This window comes from Procambarus clarkii, chromosome 71 (genome assembly GCF_040958095.1).
Source record: "Procambarus clarkii isolate CNS0578487 chromosome 71, FALCON_Pclarkii_2.0, whole genome shotgun sequence".
Lineage (NCBI taxonomy): Eukaryota > Metazoa > Arthropoda > Malacostraca > Decapoda > Cambaridae > Procambarus > Procambarus clarkii.
The window spans coordinates 13,319,660-13,332,159 of record NC_091220.1 but is presented as its reverse complement, the minus strand read 5'-3'; the positions used below and the strand labels follow the sequence as shown (position 1 = coordinate 13,332,159).

At 45.0% G+C, this 12,500-nt stretch overlaps 1 protein-coding gene across 2 annotated transcripts in view; it reads right to left on the bottom strand.

The window, feature by feature from the left end:
- LOC138349798 (afadin-like) overlaps nucleotides 1-12,500 on the bottom strand; it is a 238,413-nt gene that overhangs the window by 219,440 nt on the left and 6,473 nt on the right. For both annotated transcript variants that reach the window (XM_069312038.1, XM_069312039.1), the window contains exon 2: nucleotides 12,237-12,350. In XM_069312038.1, coding sequence (XP_069168139.1) covers nucleotides 12,237-12,350 — 114 coding nt within the window. The remainder of the gene's footprint in view (nucleotides 1-12,236; nucleotides 12,351-12,500) is intronic.

Genomic DNA, 12,500 nt, shown 5'->3' with positions numbered 1-12,500 from the left:
CGTACTCGTGTCTTTAAATACAGTTTTGTATTAAATAAAATGAAGACGAGTTGTTTAGTGTTGGGAGGTAGGTGGGCAGGTCTGGCCTGGCCAGCCAGAAGGTGCTGGAGGTGGGCCGAGGGGCGGGGGGCAAAGGGGTGGGGGTATAGGGGGCAGAAGGGGGATAGGGGGGGGGGAGGGAGGGAGGGGAACCCGCTCTACCACACCAGACTGGGAGAGTTGAAGCCTGCTGCTCATGGCCTTGTTGCTCCCTCACTCACTCCATTGCACCCGCACCTGCATAATGCTCAATGCAGGTGGCAGCAGTCACAATCCTGTTGACCACAAGCATGAGTTCCTCTACCTCATGCTACACATCTCTTGGTAACACACGCCACTTTACCTTCACATATCTCAATAACACGGTCCAAGCCAATATGGGACATGTAAACAAAAGGGGTTTGGCGTGTTAAGAGAGCAAATCATGCTTACTCCAGACAATATACTGCAACTCCCACCTCTATATTGAACGCCCCTTCATGCAGGTCGGCGTTCAATCCCCGACCGTCCACAAGTGGTTGGGCACCATTCCTTCCCTCCACCGTCCCATCCCAAATTCTTATCCTGACCCCTTCCCAGTGCTATATAGTCGTAATGGCTTGGCGCTTTCTCCCTGATTGTCCCCAATAACTAGAAGCCTATGAATAACAAATACACAATGACAAATACCCTACACATGCTTATCAGACGCCCTATGACTGGAGAGACAGGACAGACGAGACTAAACTGGAGTGGAGGCTTATCTGTCAAGTAGAACAGCACTAGGCTAATGTGTCCCCCCCCCCCCCAACCACCACACACACACACACACACCGTCCGCCCGACATCCACACACCACATTCTTGCCCCGCCACACACCATGTAATATTAAACAGTGTATTCAATGCCTCCTCCACCTGAAGACATTTTCGCTGCTCCTCCACCACGAGGCTGTCGACAACTATTGACAACCACAGCCATTATAATTTATAATTATGTTAGCTTATGTGACAATTGTTACATTTTAACATAGTGATCTCCAGTTGGAATATATTAAAGGGAATTGTAGTTTCCACAGTATTAAACAGAAGGACACAGCCACTACATGTATGTATGTATGTATGTATGTCATCAATAAAATGAATATGCATTTTTACTTTATTTTAATACCAAAATACACAAATTACCAAAACTTCTAGTATTTAACAAATGAATTACTTAACTCTTCCGCCTGATGATTTTACCTAAATAAAACTTGTTTTATGATGAGTTAAATGATATAAAAAGTTGTAGAAAATATAAATATATACGTTATAAGTTTAGAATTAAGAAAGACTTGGGTAAATACTGGTTCAGTAACAGGGTTGTTGATTTGTGGAACCAATTGCCGCGTAACGTGGTGGAGGTGGGGTCCCTCGATTGTTTCAAGCGCGGGTTGGACAAGTATATGAGTGGGATTGGGTGGTTATAGATAAGAGCTGCCTCGTATGGGCCAATAGGCCTTCTGCAGTTACCTTTGTTCTTATGTTCTTATACTCAGGAGAATTGTATAATTGTCAAATATCATTATAAAATATGATGAATGCTGATTTTTTGTTCTAGAACTATTTTTTTGTTCAAAACGCACCGTTATACAGTACTAAATATTACGTACATACATGCGTTCAAAAAATAATAATAATAAAGAATTGGAAGAAATTAATATTCGTTTTTACTTTAGCTGGATCAGCATATGCTAACCAAATTAACTTACTTCACAAACTAAAGTAGCTTATATACCATACCTTGCGTTGATTTCAGGGATTAACGTCCCCGCGGCCCGGTCTCTGATCAGGCACCCCCCCCCCTCATAATATTTTTAGACAAGTCCCAAAAAAGGACAAATTAACGTCCTCTTGAGGTGTCGGAGGACAGTGCTGAGAATCAGGATTGTCCTGCCTATTCAGGTGGCACCGCCCCTGTGCCAGGTAAGTTACGGGCTCACCATAGCCCGTGCTACTTGGAACTTGTTCCGAATAGCTGAATCTTTAACGACAACTGTTCAGGCACGTTTATTGAGACAAGAAAATACACCCTCAGAGGGCAACCCGTTCTCGCACTTGCTTCTAGTCAATATTGGCTTATTTAATAAATGCATTACTTAACCTATACCGTTGATAGGTTAAGTAATAATTGTAAATAAGAAGCAATAAGATGCTTATCTTAACATACTAAGAAGGTTAGGCGAGGTCGGTGTTTTCTATGAAGCTTTTCAAGGTAAACTAAAATATTCACAATCAATTAGTATGTCACATATGCACTTACTAAATAAGCCAATATTGACTGTGGGCAAGTGCGAGAACGGGTTGCAGAGGGATAGAGTCGCTTAGGCTATTTCTACCCTCCCTGTCCTGCCTCTCTGGCCATCCTAGCAGGGAGTGGTGTTGGCGAGTTGATGTCGGCAACACCCCTTTCATGCAGGCGATGAGTCACAATAACGTGGCTGAAGTATGATGACCAGACCACACACTAGAAATTGAAGAGACGACGACGTTTCGGTCCGTCCTGGACCATTCTCACAATCGACTTGAGAATGGTCCAGGACGGACCGAAACGTCGTCGTCTCTTCAATTTCTAGTGTGTGGTCTGGTCATCACCCCTTTCATCTCCACTACCCCCTTTATGACCTGTCCACATTCCCTACCCCTCACCTCACTCGTCTTAACAAACCTCCCATACCTTCACCTGACCCATTATTATTTACGGGCTCACCATAGCCCGTGCTACATGGAAATTTTATTCAGAGTAGCTGAATCTAAAACAACAACAACAACAACCTGACTCTTCTTCCCACCAAGACCTCACTACTGGTTTCCACTTTACAAGCCACGAATGGCCTCGTTATCGTTTCTCAAGGCCTCAAGCTGGGTTTTCTCCAGAGAATGGTCATTACTACAAGATTCCACAACCACCTGGGTAAGGAATTGTATATATATATATTAACACTTAAGTGACTAAGTGTTAATAAGTTATTAAGTTAATAAGTTATTATTAAGTTAATAAGTTATTATTAAGTTAATAAGTTATTATTAAGTTAAGTGAGTTTAGACCTGCGCGAAATATCACACCTACTCTGAGGCAATTTATGACTCGTCTATTTCACTAGAACACACCATCTGTTACCTAGCAGTAAAATAGGTACCTGGGTGTTAGTCAGCTGTCACGGGCTGCTTCCTGGGGGTGGAGGCCTGGTCGAGGACCGGGCCGCGGGGACAATAAAAGCCCCGAAATTATCTCAAGATAACCATTATGCAGTATGCGGAAATTTCACCCACTCGCTTTCCCCGGCTCTTGGAGGCATCCTCCTCCAAGCTCACTATAGCACAACAGGAATTATAACTTTAGAAATTTAATTAGTTCTGTCTTCGGCTGAAGTTTATGTCAGTCATTAGGTGTGGAGCGTCAGTCATTTGGTGTAGTGTTGTGTATATGACTCACAACCTCACTATTAAACATCTCTACTAAACAACCATGTTCGTAATATTAGCATTTGGCTTCAATTCTTGCTTCCCGTCGTGAAGTGTACACACACACACACACACACACACAATAGAACACATAAAAAGAATTACGTCTGCGGCATATGCGAGGCTGGCTAACATCAGAACAGCGTTCAGGAACCTGTGTAAGGAATCATTCAGAATCTTGTACACCACATATACAAGACCAATCCTGGAGTATGCGGCCCCAGCATGGAGCCCGTACCTTGTCAAGCACAAGACGAAGCTGGAAAAAGTCCAAAGGTATACCACTAGACTAGTCCCAGAACTAAGAGGCATGAGTTACGCGGAAAGGCTGCGGGAAATGCACCTTACGACACTAGAAGACAGAAGAGTGAGGGGAGACATAATCACAACCTACAAAATCCTCAGGAGAATCGACCGGGTAAACAAGGATAAACTATTCAACACTGGTGGGACGCGAACAAGGGGACGCAGGTGGAAACTGAGTACCCACATGAGCCACAGAGATATTAGAAAGAACTTTTTCAGTGTCAGAGTAGTTAACGGATGGAATGCATTAGGAAGTGATGTGGTGGAGGCTGACTCCATACACAGTTTCAAATGTAGATATGATAGAGCCCAATAGACTCAGGAACCTGTACACCAGTTGATTGACAGTCGAGAGGCGGGACCAAAGAGCCAGAGCTCAACCCCCGCAAGCACAACTAGGTGAGGTGAGTACACACACTTGTTATACGTCCTTTATGTGTAGCCACTTTAAAGGTCCAACACGTAATGATCATTCATATATTCTACTTAACTACACGTGTATTTATGAGCTATGACGAGTAATCTTAAGTGCTAAAACCATAACACAACCCTGACCCCATCTCGGGTCACAACCAACTTAATGGTACTGGTTATCTTGAGGTTATCTTGAGATGATTTCGGGGCTTAGTGTCCCCGCGGCCCGGTCCTCGACCAGGCCTCCTTTTTGTTATACACACACACCCCCGCACCCAGGAAGCAGCCCGTAGCAGCTGCCTAACACCCAGGTACCTATTTACTGCTAGATAACAGAGGCATCAGGGTGAAAGAAACATTTTGCTCATTTGTCTCCGCCTCCACCGGGGATCGAACCCGGAACCTGAGGACTACGAATCCGAAGCGCTGTTCACCCAGCTGTCAGGCGCCCTGATAGCACTAACATCCTCGAATTATTCCACGCAATTTGCAGGCGCTTTACAATTGTACTAAGAAACAAACACGACACAATAGGAGAGTTCTAGATACTGTAACCTTGTAGACTCTTGGGTTCCTCGGGTATATATATACTGTGATATACCGCTTGCGGGGTGAGGAAAGCCACAAGCTGGTGGCTCAAATATCACCCTCAGGATGGAGGTCGAGGAGGGCCCTTAGGCTAAGCGCCCTCCGGTACAACGACCTAACGCAACGACCCATTCAGAGTTAAGCTGTTGTCAGTTTCTGTATGAGGTTATGCCACAATCAAATACGTGCGGTTTCCATCTCTTGGTGGGAAGCATTCTCTCAGTGTTGACCAGACCAGACCACACACTACAAGGTGAAGGGACGACGACGTTTCGGTCCGTCCTGGACCATTCTCAAGTCAATCGACTTGAAGGGACGTCGTCGTCCCTTCACCTTCTAGTGTGTGGTCTGGTCAACATACTTCAGCCACGTTATTGTGACTCATCGCCTGCATTCTCTCAGTGGCTGGATTTACGTTGCTTTGAGGCATCGGATGGATAATAAAGAAATGAATGAATGTGCTCATTCATTCACTTAATGTGCACTTCTTCACTCAGCACACTGTGCACACACTGTACCCCTACACTGACACGTGTATAACCTCCCTCTTACTGAAGGTAATCGCCGCCGGAGTAAACAAATGCGGTGGTTTAGGGAAACTAAAAGCACCGTAATGTTGACGCTTCCTGGGACCAATGAGTATCGGCACCTGCAGGCTAGATGGGGTCTTCTTGAGATTTTAAGAATCTGCCTCGAATCTGACGCTTCTGGTCAGGTTAAACCGCTGCATATTTTACGGAGGGGACTGGAGAATGGGTTCTCCTACACCACTGAGAAGGGAAGGGACAATGGCGACTTTTCAAAGGAGAGATCCCGGAGAGGGAGACTACGACCCTTACACACCTACGACCTTTATACCTACGACCTCTGGTGTAGGCACAAAGCACACCAAAGGGAAAGTGGGGAGACAAATAGGTGAAGTTGGCTTATTAGCGTGTTACTGGCCTGACCTTTGACCCCGTACATCAAACACAAATGAGAAAATTGGGTCACACATAATGAGTTGATGTCTTCTGATCTGTTGGGTAGTGTGCCTTACTCTGGAGATGATTTTGGGGCTTAGTGTCCCCGCGGCCCGGTCCTCGACCAGGCCTCCTCGTTGCTGGACTGGTCAATGTAGGATACATTGTTGTTACAATAGTCTTTAGGTTGGAATGAACGCGTCGTGAACGCGTCACATGACAAGATGCTAACACACCAACCTGTCATCTTTGGGATTTTTTTTCAACAACAGGAAGTTAAGGGTCCTCTGGTTGGTTAGGTGGGCAGGAAATTCTCATAAAGTTTCAAATTTGCATGAAAAATGTTAATTCAAAGTTTCCTCTCCTAACCCTTCTGAGTAGGCCGGACGACTCAAACAGAAAACGGGACAGTACGTCACTTTTGTGAGTCTTTCTTTCATATTACGTCCACTTTTGGCCATAGTGCGCATACGAGCGAAAAGCGACGTTATTTTTAAGAGGACGGGTTGAACAGTGATCACAGCGAGAGCTGTAAACATAGCCAAAGTCTGAACTTGAATATACTGTATGTTTAGACTCGCTACTCCTCTTTATTGTTTATAAGTCAAGATCACTTACAAACGCTTATACAAATGTGATACAATTGTTACTAATATATTGGATGTGATCACATTCTTCAACATACAATATTACACACAGAGATCACACTAACGTGATGCAACATACAATATACAGTAGCCGGTGGGGAGCCGGTCGGCCGAGCGGACAGCACGCTGGACTTGTGATCCTGTGGTCCTGGGTTCGATCCCAGGCGCCGGCGAGAAACAATGGGTAGAGTTTCTTTCACCCTATGTCCCTGTTACCTAGCAGTAAAATAGGTACCTGAGATGATTTCGGGGCTTTAGTGTCCCCGCGGCCCGGTCCTCGACCAGGCCTCCACCCCCAGGAAGCAGCCCGTGACAGCTGACTAACACCCAGGTACCTATTTTACTGCTAGGTAACAGGGGTATAGAGTGAAAGAAACTCTGCCCATTGTTTCTCGCCGGCGCCCGGGATCGAACCCGGGACCACAGGATCAGAAGTCCAGCGTGCTGTCCACTCGGCCGACCGGCTCCCTGATGTGGTGTCTACATTAATTACCCCAACCACTTGGGCTGGACGGTAGAGCGACGGTCTCGCTTCATGCAGGTCGGAGTTCAATCCCCGACCGTCCAAGTGGTTGAGCACCATTCCTTGCCCCTCGTCCCATCCCAAATCCTTATCCTGACCCCTTCCAAGTACCATATATATGCGTAATGACTTGGTGCTTTCCCCCTGATAGTTCCGTTTTACATTATAATTCTTATCACTAGACATATTTCGCCGTGTATTGTTAATGTTGCATTAAGGCAGTGTCTGGGATGCTCCCGGACGCAGGTTCGAATCCTCGTCATGGCCCTCGTGGATTTGTTCATTTGATGCATCACGTTAGTGTGATCTCTGTGTAATTTATTGTTAATGTTATCCGTATCTATTTTTTTACAACTGCTTTTGGAGCGGCGCTATTTCGGCTATTTCCGATTGTTAACCGGTATTAGGAACCGTCTCCCTGTGTTACCCTAATGTGGTCCTGCACCCTTGATTGATCTTTAGTAAGCTGCACCTTTGATTGATCTTTAGTAAGCTGCACCTTTGATGATCTTTAGTAAGCTGCACCCTTGATGATCTTTAAGCTGCACCCTTGATTGATCTTTAGTAAGCTGCACCCTTGATGATCTTTAGTAAGCTGCACCCTTGATTGATCTTTAGTAAGCTGCACCCTTGATTGATCTTTAGTAAGCTGCACCCTTGATGATCTTTAGTAAGCTGCACCCTTGATTGATCTTTAGTAAGCTGCACCCTTGATGATCTTTAGTAAGCTGCACCCTTGATTGATCTTTAGTAAGCTGCACCTTTGATTGATCTTTAGTAAGCTGCACCCTTGATAGATCTTTAAGCTCTGTAACTGCGGGCCGCTCCAAGCAACAGCCTGGTGGACCAAGCTCTCAGACAAGCCATGGCCGGGTTTGGGTAGAGTAGAACAACTCCCAGAACCCCATCAAGCAGGTATCTTCTACCTATCGACTTGAGAATGGTCCAGGACGGACCGAAACATCGTCGTCCCTTCACCTTCTAGTGTGTGGTCTGGTCAACATACTTTAGCCACGTTATTGTGACTCATCGTCTGCACAGGTATCTTCTAAATTGTTTCCAGAAATTCTGTCATCACGGAGTCTGCCACATTTTCCGTTTTATGTCTCACAAGATGTCTGGAGCTGGATTTGTGAGGTATTCCAATCCTAAGCCAGACTTTAACAGGCGCTCTTATCTATTATTTGGTAACATCTAAAACGATTGTACTCAGATAAGCTATCTATTATTTCCTTGGCTTAGACTAATGAGAGTTTCCGGGAATGTTGCCAAAATATACCATTTGCATCGATGTGAAGACCAGCTATAATGTGGAAATTGTTAGTTCCGCGTGTTTTGTGATCTTGTGTGTGTGAAATGCTGTAGAGGGGTCAGTGGGGGAAGAGGAGGGAGGGAGGGGGAGGGAGGGAGAAGGAAGAGGGAGGGGGGGGGGGAAACAGTTGGAAGGAGGGACACATTACCATGTGTTGTGACAAGTCTGTGGTCCCCTATCACGTCTTCAAGGATTAATATATATCTGTGAACAAAGCCATCACAAGTAGCACACCGCCAGAAGAATAAATGACCGAGCAAAAGCTGCAACAATGGAGAAACTCTGGGCGTACACCCCAGCACTTCCTCCCAACACCTTTCTCACAACTTTCTTTTTTGTGAGAAGTGCTCCCACCCTCCCTACACCCTGTTGACACACTGCTGCTCCCACCCACCCTACACCCTGTTGACACACTGCTGCTCCCACCCACCCTACACCCTGTTGACACACTGCTGCTCCCACCCACCCTACACCCTGTTGACATCGGCAAGTGGTGGTGGTGTTGTTTAAGATTCAGCTACTGGGAACAAAAAGTTCTAAGTAGCACGGGCTATGGAGAGCCCGTAGTGGACTTACCTGGCACAGGAGCGGTGCTAATGTGTGTGCAAGTGATGTTATGTTATATGCCGCTTAGATCTACCGCCCCGGGGGTAAGGAGCACGGCCACAGATCTATACACCAGTCACTGCGACACATCCTAATAGGAAATTCTCAAAATGTGAAACTTGGAATGCAGATAATAATGCCCAGCGCTGGCATTATATAGTTAATTAACAGCAGAGTCATTCCATACAAACCTTGACACAGAAACTGAAAGATACTGGGTTTAGCCTCGTAACGACGACACGTAAATTAGTATATTCAGTAGGCACCGTTGAAATTACCACAAGTAAACAGCCAATCTACAGTGTGAAATTCATGACTTGTTTACAATTTCCTTTCACGTGGCCGCACTTCACAGGAGAAAAACGTCGCAGTTCAAGATAAGTATTAACCCATTTTCGTAATTTGCTCTGAGGAGCACTGAATAGAGGATAAATGCGCTCAATATTATCAGTGCGCAGTAGACATCAATTTAGATATTGACCAGACCACACCCTAGAAGGTGAAGGGACGACGACGTTTCGGTCCGTCCTGGACCATTCTCAAGTCGATTGTCAACATACTATAGCCACGTTATCGTGATTCATCGCCAGCATCAATTTAGATATCTTTAAGAAATGGTGAACATGCATCGTGTAGATGCCGCTATCCTCAAACAGAAAGGCAACTGCTAGCCGAGCAACCACTAGATATCATGACGAGCCGTAATAGACCAAACCGCTACTAATTGTGCCCCGTCAACCCAGTCATACAACCGCCAAGTTAAGGCGCGTCCCGACATCTGGCAACTAAATGTGAGTTGCCAGTTCATGAGAGTTCCTCCCTCATGCAGTCTCATGTACGCTCATTTACTGAATGCCTTTCTATATCGCAATGTCTATAATATTGCCTATTTTTACAACACTGTCGCCGTCATTAGAAAATGTAACTCGGGTGACTATTTATGCACATTAAGCGACATGTGTGTAAATACATGTGTGTAATTGACATGTGACTGTGTGTAAACAAACACAAACACAAACACACACACACACGTGGTGATGTGGCACCACTGATCAAATTAAACAGGCATTCCAGTAGTCCAGTTTCTTTGAAACAACTAGGACTGTTTTGGGTATCATTCAGGTGGAAAGACAGCAAGTTATCTTGAGATGATTTCGGGGCTCAGCGTCCCCGCGGCCCGGTCCTCGACCAGGCCTCGAGGCCCAAGTAGTCATAGCTGTGATCTACAACTTCCCAGAGAACCACAAAATATAAAACCAGAGTGTATATATAAAACCTTGTTTCCCCTTAAGGATAAATATCCTTCAAGGGAGAAACAGAGACCACAGATAAGATAGTAATGGGAGACTTCAATCATGACAAACTTGACTTGGAAACAATGGACCTGAACCAGAAGCATTGGCCCATGCTTTGATACAGTGCATGGAGGCAAAAGGAAGCAAAGAGACACTGGAAAAAATATAGAGAACACAGAACAGAGGGAAATTTTATGTATCCAAATGGACGAGAAACGAGTAAATAAATTTAGTTGTCGAGAAGTTAATGAGAATGACAAAGCAGCCAAAGCTAAGGAGCAACCTAAATTGCTCTATAGGAGAAAGATACTGGACAAACAGATGATCAGGCTACACACAAGAGGCGGCGGCCATAAAGAGAATAAGAAGTACAAATAATAGAAAGGTTGCAAGTTGAAACATGATTTGCTACTAGAGCTAAGATCCCTCACAGAACAGCTGCCAGCATGGGAATGACTCGCCGAAATGGTAGACACACCAGCAATAGTCAAGAAACAACTATAGCAACAGGATATGACAAGCTGTAGTTCATACAAGATATCGCTTTGGATATTAAAGGAAGCAACAGACGCATTGTATAGTCCCTTTGACATAGTTTAAGACATCTCTAGAAAGCTGGGAGCTTTCAGACTGTGCGCCAATTTACAGTGGGAAGACAAGAACTGAACTACAGACCAAATAAGCAACATTCCATGTAAATTACTAGAGACTGATCCAAACAGCGTTACACAAAACAGAAATATTGTCTTTAAACACCAATATGGATTTAGTTAAGGGTAATCCTGCTTGAGGAATTTATTAAGAGTTCTAAATAAACTAAAATAAAAAAGGAGGGATGGGCAGACTGCATATTCCTTGACTGTCAGGAAGCATGTGGAACACTCAGGCAGGAAGCTTTGTATCTTACATACAAGAGACTCTTGTTTAAGTTACAACAGCAGCCTGTAATATCTTGAAGAGTGTTCGAATGGGCAATAGAGTACCTCTCGGGAAGAAAGCAAAAGATTAGGCTACTGAGAGTACTCGAGATACCAGACTGGAGAGGTAACGAGCGGTGTACCACAAGGGTAGGTGTTAGCGCCCATCATTTCATTAGTGTATATTAACGACCCGACAAGAGGAAAGTGTCTTCATATCAGTGTTCGCAGATGATGCAAAACTAATGAGCCGAACCAGAAGAGCGGGGAAGCTGAATGTGATACCCTGTTAAAGGATCTTAACACGCTCTAGTGTCTGTCTGACAAACGCGGGCATGCACGCACGCACATAACCTAAATAAGCTTGTAGGGTTGCGCTTCAGCTCCTGGCTCTCGTCTTTCTAGCTACCGGTTGACGTTGGGAACGCTGGCGAGAACGGGCTGGTAGTATAGGACTAACAGATAAGTAAAACAACCACATTCAGCTTGAGATAAGATATGAAAGTGGTGGCTGCATAGTCATATAATATGAATGTCAGTTCACTACTCCCAGAGCATGGCATCCGCGTAACTTCCCCTGGCACTCAGCTGTGCCACACCCGTAGTAAACAGTGGTGCCACACCTGTAGCAACCTGACCATAACCACATGGAGGTGTTAATCAGCCACCTGGCTGTTAATCAGCCAGCTGGCTCTTAAACTACAATCATACATGTGCACTTAACTCTTATCCTAAGACTCCTCACGCGGGTAATCTACATACCTGAACGCACCATTCATGAAATATTCAGAAACATAGATAACCTACATCTAGAGACGTTTGAGCACGTTCCCTTTCACCTGATGCCTCTGCTCACCTAGCAGGAAACCAGCAACCCGGGAGTTTGGCAACAGTTGTGTGTGTTACATCCTCGGAATGGTCAGTACTTAGCCTAGAAGATTAAGAAGTAGTGTGGTACCATAGTTTGACCTTGAGTCGATGTAGCTTGACCTCGAGTCGACGTAGTTTGACCTCGAATCGACGCAGCTTAACCTTGAGTCGACGCAGCTTGACCTTGAGTCGACGTAGTATTCAACACCAACTCACGGCATACTTAAGACTACTAAACACGACGCACATCCAAGTTCATGAACGGTACTCACCTCGTTTGGTTCAGAGATTTCGAACAAGTCGAGTCTGTTGGCGTTCCACTGTTGTATAATATGACGCAAGTTCTCCCTCTCCTGGACACGCCTTGCTCCTGCGTCATCACCCATCTGCAATGTACAAAACGCCCCCGTAGTTGTTACACCATCATATACACACACATTTACTGAAGCAACAGCCTCGCTTCAATAATGGTGATAATACAATAATTGCATTTCAGGTGAATAAAATCATTACAAGTTCACAGCTAAGTAACTTTA